At 37.1% G+C, this 13,477-nt stretch overlaps 1 protein-coding gene across 11 annotated transcripts in view; it reads right to left on the bottom strand.

The window, feature by feature from the left end:
* Positions 1-13,477, bottom strand: part of PLD1 (phospholipase D1) — a 231,114-nt gene that overhangs the window by 23,720 nt on the left and 193,917 nt on the right. For all 11 annotated transcript variants that reach the window (XM_035278534.3, XM_078353837.1, XM_035278538.3 and 8 more), the window contains one exon: positions 4,993-5,127. In XM_035278534.3, the coding sequence (XP_035134425.2) occupies positions 4,993-5,127 (135 nt within the window). The remainder of the gene's footprint in view (positions 1-4,992; positions 5,128-13,477) is intronic.

Genomic DNA, 13,477 nt, shown 5'->3' with positions numbered 1-13,477 from the left:
GTGATGCACAATTCTGCTCTACATAGTTGTGTATTTGTTTCTTGGTATAGACATGTGTGAGTTTCCTAGGCTCTGTATGTAGGCGTGGATGGCTAAGCTGCAGGGTGTATGACTTGATTAGGTAACGCCAGAATGTTTTCCAATGTATACTCCCAACAGCAGTGGAGGGGGTCTCTATTGCTCTACAGCCATGCCAATACTTAGATTGCCCAACTTTTAAATGTTTTCCAATCTGGTATTTTTAAAAACTCTTATATAATGAAAATAAACATTTTTCATATGCTATGGGCCTTGGGTATGTTCTTTTTGATGAAGTTCCGATACAATTGCTTTGCCCATTTTTCTTTGGACATTTATCTTTTCTTAATGACTTATAGGAATTCTTTATATGTTCTGTACATTAAACGGGGTGCAAATATCTTATTTGTTTGTGGTTTACCGATTCTCTTTACAGTACCTTTTAATGAAGAAATTTCTGAATTTTAATGTAGTTGAAGTTATTGTTCCTTTCCTTTGTGGTTTGTGCTTACTTTGTGTGTCTTGCTTAGAAATTGTGAATCTATGCGTGGCGTGCAGAATAACAGCTCTCCAAAATGTCCGTGTTCAAATATCCGAAAACTATGAATATATGTTCCATGGCAAAGGGGAGCTAAGGTCGCATGTGCAATTAAAGTTGCAAATCCGCTAACCTTAAAAATAGGGTGAGTATCCTGGATTATGCAGGTGGACCCAATATAATCATAAGGTCTTTAAAAGTGAAAGGGAGTCAGGCTGATTACAGAAGAATGGGTTGAGACTTTTAGAGATTTTCAGATATAATGTTGCTGACTTTAAAGATGGAAGAAGGGGCCGTGAGCCAAGGAATGCGGGCAGCCTCTAGAAGCAAAAAAATGGAATCTTCCTTACGGCCTCTAAAGGAATGCAACAGCTCTGCTCACACTCTGATTTTAGTCCTGTGAGACCCAAGCTGAATTTCTAACCTACAGAAGTGTCAGATAATAAATTTGTGTTGTTTGAAGCTACCAAGTGTGTGGTCATTTGTTACAGCAGTAATGGAAAACGAATGCACCAACTCTACCCTGTTTTAGTTTGTTTTAAAGAAAAACTAGTTCTTCTATTAAGCACACTGGGCTACTGTGTCTTTTCTGCCTACTTGTATTTCCTCTGCCTCCAGGTCAAAAGTTCTAAACTCTGACCACACATGAACATTACCCAGGAAGGCTAACAAGGAAGCTTTTTAAAAAATACCGATGCCAAAAACAAAACCAAAAACCCCACTCGCCTGGCCCAAAACCAGACCGACTGGATCAGAATTTCTAGAACTAGGAACCAGGCATTGGTACACCACTTCACCCTGTATCCATCGTTAATTCATATTTTTGTTTTGATCCATTTAAAAGTAAACTGCAGCACGAGGAACTATCCCCCTCTTTTCTGGGGCAGCCCTTCAACTCCAGACCCTCATCTTCCACATGAAGCCTGCCCTTTAAATACCGAGACTCATGACCTCCACTTAGTTTCTCCTCCTGCCCGCACTTGTTGACTGCCCCTGAGCCTTCCTATTCCAGCTCGGCAGCACCCATCTAGTGTTTCTACTCTCTTGCGCAAGGAACAGCTGCCTCTCTTCTAGCCCGTGGTCTCTGGGAGGGCAGTGGCGCTGTTTTTGTTTTTTTTTTTTTGAGACGGAGTTTCTCTGTTGTTACCCAGGCTGGAGTGCAATGGTGTGATCTCGGCTCACCGCAACCTCCGCCTCCTGGGTTCAGGCAATTCTCCTGCCTCAGCCTCCTGAGTAGCTGGGATTACAGGCACGCGCCACCATGCCCATCTAACTTTTTGTATTTTTAGTAGAGACGGGGTTTCACCATGTTGACCAGGATGGTCTCGATCTCTTAACCTCGTGATCCACCCGCCTCGGCCTCCCAAAGTGTTGGGATTACAGGCTTGAGCCACCGCGCCCGGCCCGGCGCTGTTTTATTAATGTTTTGCATGTCTCTCTTGTGCTTTGCAGTGGCCCAGTGAACATTAAAAAGAACGATTTCCCGTAGTCATCAGTACAGGCTTCAAATCTACTTGAAGGGTAGCTTTGCTTTGTTTTGGAAAAGAAACAACTGTGAGTCCGGTTAAATGCTAACATTAATCCTAATGTTAGAAAACTGGATTTGGTCACGATTTCACGACCAGCAGCGTTAGCCAGGGCCACAGGTAATTAAAGCTCTACACGAAAGAGAGCTTCAATGTGAGAAAACAAATATTTCCTCATGAGGAGAAAAATGAGGAGAAACGGTCATTTTTCTTATGTCAGCTGTTCATTCTGGCCTAAGTTTGCCATGGAAGAAAAAATTAATCACAGGTTACTTAAACCTTTGAAATGTGTAAATACCTGTTTAACACCTGTAAAATATTCTCAACCTAACTTCTCATGCTCCTCTCTGAGAATTTTAAACACTGTTTTCTGTGTTAGGAACTTAAAGAGGGTGAATGTGTCAGAGCAGTAACAATAAACCTGCTTATTCTTGAGTTTCACTGAGATAAAAAGAACAAAAAACTCTGGATTTTTTCCTTGGGAGAAATCGATTCTCTAAGGCACCTGGGGAAGGGAAAAAGGAATCCAGCCTCCAAGGACTAGCAAGTAAGACCTCTTCAGACTGCCAGGCCACATCCTCAGTTTCAAGAGAATAAGAATTGTGTGCAAAATTGATCACGTATTGCTAACCAAAATAAACTGGAGTCTGAGGGTTCAGAGACCTTTCCAGAAAACAGGTCAATTAACAACCTCAACAAATGCATTTAACTGTTAGCTCTCTTATCGAAAACTAATTTGCATTTATACCTCATGTAAAGTAAATGAGGCTGAAAGTCAAAATGACCTTTCAAAGGAAAATATTTACATCTGTCAGTTATTACTTCAAGACTTCAAAAATCTTGGTGAAGAAATACGTGGCTTTGTTTATTTTTCCATGTCAGCAAACATCAATATTTTTCATTTCTTACTGTCACTGTCAGATTTAATACAAAAGTATTCTGAGGTTTGCTTTTGAAGAGCAAGTCAGAGTAGCTCAGGAGAAATGAATGAAATCTTGCATATTAGGGGAAGTGGGGGAGTAAATAAACTCCTAAAGAGCTTTGATCCTTATACACCAGGAGATAAAAGAACAATATTTTTTATTTTTTAAATTGTACTTTAGGTTCTGGGGTACGTGTGCAGATCATGCAGGATTGTTGCATAGGTCCACACATGACAATGTGCTTTGCTGCCTCCATCCCCCCGTCACCTTCATCTGGCATTTCTCCCCATGTTATCCCTCCCCAATCTTCCCACCCTGACACTGTCCCTCCCTTGCCCCCCCAACAGACCCCAGCATGTGATGCTCCCCTCCCTGTGTCCATGTGTTCTCATTGTTCAACACCCACCTATGAGTGAGAACATGCGGTGTTTGATTCTCAAGAACAATATTTTTTGATGTGTTATACAAATATTAAAAGAGTGTGTGTGTGTGTGTGTGTGTGTGTGTCTCACCATACTGTGGTTTACTCAGTTTCTGGCTTCAGAACTGTTTCTTGTCTCTTCAAATCATGTTTCAGATAAGACAGTCTTACTACTCTCAGATATGAGATATTTTTTCTTTTCTCAGTAGAGAATAGAAAGCATATTTATTGTCTAAAATTTTCAAAATACTCCATGACATTTAGTTTCTTGAATAATAGGAAAGTATCTCATTATGGCTGATAAGCTACATTTTATTTAAAACAGATGAGCAGGATTCCCATTAGTGGGACACATCATATCTCTAAATAACATGACCCACACTGGTCACCTCACTTATCTGGTTGGTCATTAGTACTCTGTCACCCTGTCCTTTCAATATTCATTTTACATAATATTAACATTAGAAGTCAAAATAATTCAATGATGAAAGAATGAAGCTTCCTGTGTGTATAAAAGAATGAAGCTGAACATCTACCTCTCCGGTCAAGTTAATCTAATTGAGTAGAAGGTGTAAGTTACTTGGGAGAGTAACTCTCTCCTGGATCCGTCAGTGGGAAGAGGCCTTTGGAAAAATCTCCTGTGTATCCTCGAAAAGAAGACTACAGATCTTAGTGTAGGGCTACATCCTATCATTAGTACACAATTCCCACTTCACGCACACACATCAACACAGCTGGACTGCTCTACATCCTAATTAATGACATGCAAAACACGCATGTTGGGAAAAGTAACAGGATGCAGAGAGGCAGCAATATTTTACCATCCTTCTGATTTCGACTTTTGCACAACTTCAGGTCTGTGGATGTGGTGCAGACACACGTGAATTACCCCAAGGTACTCACTTACGATACATTTTCCCTCCCGATTTATCCCCACCAATCCCTGAAATCTGGGCACTTGGACTGTAAAGAAAAGTAAGGGGATAGCTGGGTGTGGGGGCTCAGGCCTGTAATCCCAGCACTTGGGAGGCTGAGGTAGAAAAAACATTTGAGACCAGCCTGGGAAACATAGCGACCCCTATCTCAAAAATATTTTTTAAAATTTAAAAAAATAAGGGAATAATAAAGAATTAGTGAAATTTGGCAGATTATTTGACTGCTGGGTTAAATAGCTGCCTCTGGATGCTGCAATCTTCACAAAGTCCATTTAACTGCTCTGTATTTCTGATTCTTCATAGATAAAATAGTTCAGTCCACAAAGAGATGATAAATGCTTGATGTTATGGATATTGCAATTACCTTCATGTGATTGTTATACATTGTATGATTGTATCATAATATTGTATGTACCCCATGAATATATACACCTATTCTGTACCTATAACAATTTCAACAAATGGATTAGAAAGGATGTAAGAGAAAAGGATGCCTTCAGAAATGTTTCAGATACCATGTTACTGTCTCTTTCAAATGCAAAGGAAACTTAGGAGGAATAGTCACAAATATTTTTTCATGGAGCATGTCAACTGTCAAGGAACACAAATATAGACCACATACTGTACTTACCAATAATAACAGTGTTATCATCAGCAATTAACAACTTGCTGTGGACATAGATAAGCTCAGTAACTAGGTTTCCTTCAAGCTCGGCATGTGTTCTAAGACCACAGAATGATATGTAGTTTATCCACTGATTACCAACTGCAAATTTAAAAAGAAATTATTATTAAAATTAATATGACCTAGCTCAATAAATATACTTTAAATCTCATTGTTTCTCAAAACATACTACTTAGACTGTTCAGAATATATTTTATGTATATTTTTTCTATTTCAGAATCCACCCAGGATTTATTTTTGGTATCTGAATTTCATATTGTCAATCTGGAGATATACATATATATGTGTGTGTGTGTGTGTGTGTGTGTGTGTGTGTATGTATATCTCCATTCAGATTGACAATATGAAATTCAGATACACACACACACACACATTTTTCTAATTGAAGTGTTTTCTTTCTTCCCTTTGCTAGGGCAATCCAAAAAGGTATTCAAATAAGAACATTTTATTTTAATGATTTGATGTGTAACAACCGAAGATTTGATGAGTAACTACTGAAGAGCGATGGTTAAAGCTGAGCCGGAATAGATGAATCAAAACTTCAGTGTGACGCTTGCTTCTATCGTGCCTGAGACTTGCTGCAGTTTGAATCAGATGCAAGGCGTGTGCCAAACCACCTGATGCTTACATCATTTGTAGCACATTCAGCATGAAGCATCAGTTACATTTTGCAGACTTTGGGTAAAGAAAAATGTTGGCAGTGAAAAACCACTCCTCCTTTTAGATCATTAGGAAATTAGAAAATAGAAGAATGCTTACTACCTTAGACTTAGAATTCTCTTCAAAGCAAGCAGCACTAGGTTTGTACTTTAAAACACTGCTCTCCATCTCATCATGTGAGGGCCATTCACATGATAAGAAGAAATGCATTCCATACTAAGCCAACTCATAGTCATTACCCCTGGTGTGAGTGTTAGTCACAGGATTTTATGGTCTTTCTCCCACACAGCAGTTGTCTTGGATAAGCAAAGTCTGATACCAAGAATAAAGGGAGTGGAACCAAACCATCACAAATTTTAATAGAAAGAGAGCATAAATTTTTTTTTGTCTTTAAGAGAATTTGAAGCATACTATAGAAGGATGGCAGTTCATGTCCCATTTACTGAAGTTTCCATTTATTACTGATGGTTTCTATTTTCCTACTGATGTTATTTCAGTGTTTCTATTAAGTCTGAGTAACTTGGAAAGAAATTCACTCATAGGTTATGTATAGAGATGCCTCCACTTAGAGATAACTCTCCCCCGATATGTATATGAGTGATGTTGTATAGCTGTGTTTGACAAGAGCTGAAATGTTGGCACATTAGTGTATCATGTGTAAGAGATGCATTTCTAAAAAGTTTCATGTAAATGAGGTTTTTGCAATCAATTTCTTCCCCCATTTGTTAATGTTATGTTGGGAAGATACTTCATCTGAAGAATCACCTCCTTTTTAAAGGCTTTTCTGATCTATTTTCTTTTTTAAGCCCCTCAGGCCCATAAAATTCCTGGAAAATATTTCCAACATAATGCCTAGTATCTTACAAACATTTATATAATCCTCAATTTCTCCTACTGTTACTCAGGAACTTGGTCTTACACATCTTAGTATTCTTATCCTTTCACAGTGCTAAAAACATTGAATAAGCGTATAAGTGGATAAATGAATATTCAGGAGGCAATTGAAACTAAAATATGTTTTGCCTTTTAGTTTCTCTGTATCATCTACTCTCCTGCAGCTGGATCATGAGCTAGAATTTGTAAGTTTAAGATACAAAGCAGCTTTTCAGAGGAATCATGGAGAGGGTCCTTTTCCAAAGTAAGTATATTTTTACAGTAATCTCCATGAAAATTCATACTGAACAATATAGTAGGCCAGTGGTTCTCAGTATCCATAAAGACCGCCTCTATGGAACCTGTTAAAAGCAGATTCCTGGGACTCTTCTCAGAATTCTGATTCAGTACAAATCAGTTGGGTAAGTTCCCTAGGAGATACTGTTTTTGAATGGTACTGCCATAGAGCTTTGATGATTATTTACGATTAGTATACTCTACGAAAGTAATACACCATGACCAAGTGAGCGGCATTCCAGGACGCAAGTCTGCTCAACGTGAGGAAGTCCGTTATTACACATTATATTCATCAGTCCAAGGAGAAAAATAATATAATTATCTTAACAGATGCTGGAAAGCTTTTGACACAATTCAGTATCCACTCCTGACAAAAGCAATGAATAAAGTAGGAAATGATGAATACTTTCGTAACATGCTGAAGAAAATATATGTATTATATATTTACGTGTATATGTGTGTATAATATCTTCAGTACTATTTAATATTGCCTTGGAAGTATCAGCCAATACAGTTGTGTAAGAGAAATTATATAAAAAGTAAAGTCACTTCCACTTGCAGACACTATAATAATATACCTGGAGAATCAATAATAAAATTATACCAAATAATAAAAATATTAAGTATAATAAAAGGATATGAATTAACATATGGAAATCTGCTATTGCCTTTATATGCACAAACGATAACCTCTTAGAGAATATAATCACAGACAAAGCCCCATTAAGAATGGCAACAAAGAAGATAAAATATTTAGAGATAAACTTAATGGTTCATGTGCAAAACTTTTATAAAGAAAAAGTTAAAACATTATCATGACATAGGAGTAGACTTGAACAAATGGAACGACTGCTCTTGTTCTGGGATAGAACAAATCACCATGAGAAAATGTCAACAATCCCCAGGTTAATTTATAAATTGTTTTCCTTTTTTTTGAGACAAAGTCTCACTCAGTCACTAGGCTGGAGTGCAGAGGAGCAATCTGGGCTCACTGCAACCTCTGCCTCCTGGAATCAAGCAATTCTTGTGCCTCAGCCTCCCAAGTAACTGGGATTACAGGCACGTGCCACCATACCCAGCTCATTTTTATATTTTTAGTATAAATGGGGTTTCACCATGTTGGCCAGGATGGTCTCAATCTCCCAACCTAGTGATCTGTCCACTCAGCCTCCCAAAGTGCTGGGATTACAGGGGTGAGACACCACATCCAGGGCATTAATTTATTTTATTTTATTTATTTTATTGCATTTTAGGTTTTGGGGTACATGTGCAGAACATGCAAGATAGTTGCATAGATACACACATGGCAGTGTGTTTTGCTGCCTTCCTCCCCTTCACCCATTTATAAATGTAATGTGACCTTGGGCAGGCTCAGTAGCTCACACCTATAATCCCAGCACTTTGAGAGGCCTAGGTAGGTGGACCACCTGAAGTCAGGGGTTCAAGACTAGCCTGACCAATATGGTGAAACTCTGTCTCTACTAAAAATACAAAAATTAGCCAGGCGTGGTGGTGGGTGCCTGTAGTCCCAGCTACTTGGGAGACTGAGACAGGAGAATTGCTTGAACCCAGGAGGCGGAGCTTGCTGTGAGCTGAGATTATGCCACTGCACTCCAGCCTGGGCTACAGAGCAAGACTCCATCTCAAAAAAAATTAATTAATTAATGTGATCTCATTACACTACATAAGATCACATTAATGTAATGTACTATAATGTAATGTAATGGTAAAAACACCAACAAGGTTTTATGGCATTAGATAACCTGTGGTTTGTATGGAAAAATAAACATGCAAGAATAAACTGAGAAAAACTGAAAAGAAAAGCTATGAGGCATTAGCCCTATCAGATACTAACACATATTATAAAGTCTGTATAATTAAAACAGTGCAGATCCAGCAAATAAATAGATAAGGAAGTGAATGGAATAGAAAGTCCAAACAGAGATGCAAACACATAAGGAAATTTTGTGCATGATAAAGGAAACAGCTCGAATGATAAGGACAAGGACTTTTAAATAAAAGCTGCTAGTACAGTTCCACAGCCACCTGAAAAAGATAAAACTCCAAAAATTTTAACAAGAATAAACTCCAAATGGCTCAGAGATAGAAATGTAAGCAAATGAAACCTGACAAATGTTAGAAGAAAGCAAGGGTGAATTCCTGTATACCTCAAATATAGGAAAGACTTTGTAAGTATCCAGAGGCAAAAAAAAATTTGGTAAATTGGTTAGATTAAAAATATAACAACACGTTTGCATGACACAAAACACCACAAGCAAAAAGCAAAAGGAAAAAAACAAACTGGGAGAAAGTACTTGCAGTATACGTCACAGATAAAGAGGTGGGAGTCCTAATATATAAAGAACTCTAAATAATTGAAGGGAAAAGATCAAAATCTTAATAGAAAAATGGACAAAAGACATGAATAGACAATTCACACATACCAAAGAAATATTTAAAAATATATTCATCTTGACTCATGACAGAAATGCAAATAAAAACTAAATTGAGAAACAGTTTCTTATCTATAAGATCGGCAAAAAATAAAAAGATAACATATTCTGTTAGTGAGAACGGGTTGAAGCAGACTCATATATTGGTGATGAAAATGAAAATTCGTACAATTTTTTAAAGGGCCATTTAGCAGCATCTAACAAAGATACCTATGTGTTTACCTCCTGACACAGCAATCCCACTCTAGAAATTTACCCTAGGTATATACTTCCAACAAATAAAAATATATGTATATTTATTAATGCGTACACAGGTACCCATTGTATATAGTTCTATTAGAAGCATATAATTTTTTGTTGTTGAAGACTATCTAACTGCCCACTCATAACAGAGTGATTGAATAAACTATGGCAAATCCACATATGGAAGACTATGCAGCATTAAAAAGAAATAAAAATCTCTATGAACTGATATAGAGTGATTTCCAGGATATTCTGTTGAATGAAAAAGGCAAAGTGAACAAGAGAATATGCAGTATATTTTTGTGAAAGAGATCAGGAGTAAGAAAATATACACCTATCTGGGCATTATTCCAAGAAGAAACAACAAAATTAACCTAGAAACTGGTGAAATTGGTTACCAATAGGGGATGGGTGGGTACAGGGTGAAAAACATGGTTGGGGTAGAAACTGAAAGCACGGAGGAGTGGCATTTACGTACATAGGCTTTTTGTATAGTTCTGGCATTCGAAAGAATTATCAAGAGAGATTTTTTAAAAACCTGAAGTGTAATATAAAACCAAAGCAAATGAACCAAACCAAATGAAGTTAATAATATAATCCAAGTACTTTTGATCTCAGACATTTGAGTATATACCCTTAAGCTAAAGGCACAAAACACTAGAAGCAAGTGTTAAACTCTGGTAAGTTGAGTCATTTTTTTCACAGTGGTATGGGCCAGCAATCCCAAAACAATTTTCTGGGCATTATAAGGTTGAGGAAGTACATAAATTTGCTGTGGATAATGGAAGCTGGGTTTCTGACTGTGAAAGAAACGAGTTATAAACATAAAAAGAGGGATGGCTAGAAGAATCCTGTGTTGCGGGATTGGAATTGGAGGTATCCGTAGGATGAGAAAGAGAGAGAAGAGGTTTGTGTGTGTGGACAGATGGCCCAAGTAGTGATGTTCTAGTAGCAATGATCACATCTAGCACCCAGACTTTACTTTCTAAATACCAATTATCACTGAAATAGCCTAGGTTCCTTGAAGAAATGGCTGACTGCAGGGCTAGCGTTGGGAATGCATGAGTCTGCTGTGCCAGTAGAAGACGACGATGAGTGGGCACATGTCCAAAAAACGTAAAGCCAGCTTTAAAAGGCCCTCATTGGCCAAATCTGGGCAGGCTGAACATCAGGATCTTAGCCCATTGAACAAACGCTATAGGTCCATACTAATATAAATACATAAATGGGGAAAAAGGGAAAACTTTCCTTACAGAATTCTAACTAATTAAAAGAAACTAATAAATGAAGAAAACAAGGTGGGATCAGAAAGTCATGGTTACTGTCATGGTAATTGATTCAGAGAATAATTAATGCATGCTAAAACCAGTGGGTGGATGGTATTGAGAAGCAGGATATTTATATACACCCAAGAGCTTTTTCTATAAAATACTACTAATCATGAAGGGAAAAATAGTGGAGAATTCTGGCAGACATCACTTTCGCTAAGTGATCCAAGTTAATATAATCAGTAAGGGAATAAATCAACACTATGTTCTTCCTGCTATGTTACAGTAAGAACACAGCCTCACTTCTGTGATACCGCTCCAAAAAAGCGTAACCTAAATCTAAGCATGAGCAAACAACAGACATACCCAAATTGAGGGTCAGTCTACAGAGCAGCTTGCCTGTACTCTTCCAAAACATCACGATCATGAAAGCTCTGACCCCCCCAAAAAACAAAATGATTGAAAGATAATTCCAGATTAAAGGAAAACAGACACGTGACAACTTAATGTCATGCAGGACTGTAAACTGAATGCTAGCCTAGGAAAAAGCCTTTTTCCCTCTTTTGCTCTAAAGAACATTCCTAAGACAACTGGCAAAATTTCAAGAAGGTCTATAAACTGGATAATAGTATTATATCGATGTACATTTATTTTGATAATTGATCTATACCTGCTTAAGAGAAGTCCTTGTATTCTCAGAAATACACATACATATAGGGAGAAATAGGTATCATGGCTGCAACTTATTCCAAAATGACTCAGGGTTTAAAAAAATCCCAACATCTATATATCAACGTATCTATCTATTGAGAGAATGATAAGGCAAAGAAGGTAATATTATTATAACATCTGGAAAATTAGGATGAAGGGCATATGCTTGTCCTGGAACATGTTCTATAAATTTGATATTATTTCAAAATAATTTTTTAAGATTATTGATACTGTTAGCAGCTTGAAGGTTTAAGACACGTCATATTTGTCATTTTCTAAAGCACATCTATGTGCCATGCCAAAGCAAGCTTAGAGAGTATCAGCAAAACATCAATTAGCAAGACAGCCAGTCAGCCCAGTCCATGCCTACTTCCTACTCAGCCTTGACTATGCAATAACTCTTATGAAGTGATTAAATCTATCTCTTCGTGATAAGTGGCCTTAAGAAGAGAGCTAACAGTTGGTACCCATTAACAGGATATAAAAGAAAGAATGGTTCCCAGCCAGAAAGTGGACATTTTGGATGCATGCAGTGTGGCCTGCCAAATGCTATGGGGACACCCGTTTATGATGTGAATAAGTTCACAATGCATTATATATGGAAAGAGAAAAAAACAGAGAAAATATTTCAGCCAGTACCTTACTCTGTGAAAAAAACTGCCTCAACATGTAATAGGTACAAAGTTGGTGATGTTAATTTATGTTATGAGGATATACCACAGAAACATATGCTTTTTGAAGAAAATATGAGAAAGCCAGGAGCATACACAAGCATTAATGTGAAGAAATAGATACCCAAGTATGAGAAAGAGTCCCAGATTGTATCACATCATGGAGGTATCTGAGAACCTGGACATTTATTCAGATCCCAGAACATACCTGTTGTGAACATTGGCGTGTGTGTGTACTTTAAAAGAAGAGAAATTCAATACAATAGACCTGATATTTATAAGGAAATTTCATGAAAGAACATCAAGAGATGTTATAGGCTTTTGTAACTTGTAGCACTTGATACATGTACATATCTAATCCTGATTGAAAACTTCTGGCCCTTATCTTAAATTATGCTAAATTAGCTGCTAAAATGCTGTAATTACCAAAAATTATAAAAATGATAAAGAAATGCTTGAAATTAAACATAAAATCTCTGAAGACTAGTAGATCAGATAATCCTATATTAATAGCTGCTGGTTTTCTTTTTGGGAGTTTTAACATATTCATAGCATCAGTTTTGTTATTCTAAATAATTGAAATAGTACAGAACTATATTTCTCTATCCAGTTAGAGATTAGCTCGTTCATGTATTTAAAACCAACTACATATATAAAAACAAAGCCAGCAGCCAACAATACCACCTTGTACTTTAAAAACAGGCATTATGTAATTAATCTTTTCTCTCTGTCTAGCACATGAACATTTTCCCCACTGAGATGCCTTATTATGACTATTCCCAAGGTACTTGGCAATTTTTTAATAAACAGGCATAGCATTGAAATTACTTCTTGTGTTAAAATCCAATCTTTCCCCCTGAATAGGCAAAGACAGGAAAAGAATCCAGAGCCAAAGGAAATACTTTATAATAAGCCCAGGACATTTTTACTGTTGAGAAACTAAGTAACAAGCTTTTGATTTTTTTTGTTCTCCTATATCCTCACAGTTGCATTTTTACAAGCCACTGCCAGTGCTGAATGACTTTCCCAATTCTGCTTTATCAATATTATCTTTTATGAATTTATTCATTCACTATCATCTTCGTTTTAGGCCGTTAGAAAATAGAGACAGAGATAATACTCTGGCAAATCTGTCCTAAGTACAATGAGGTGCAACTTTTGGAAGTATTCGTTATTGGTGATGTACATATCTTTTGTCTAAAGTTGTTTTCAAAAGTTTTGTAGGTTGAGCAGATTATCAGCAAAAAATATGGAA

The sequence above is a fragment of the Callithrix jacchus genome, chromosome 17, assembly GCF_049354715.1.
Source record: "Callithrix jacchus isolate 240 chromosome 17, calJac240_pri, whole genome shotgun sequence".
Classification (NCBI taxonomy): Eukaryota; Metazoa; Chordata; class Mammalia; order Primates; family Cebidae; genus Callithrix; species Callithrix jacchus.
Note: the sequence above shows the minus strand (reverse complement) of the source record. Positions and strands in the feature narration are given on the sequence as shown.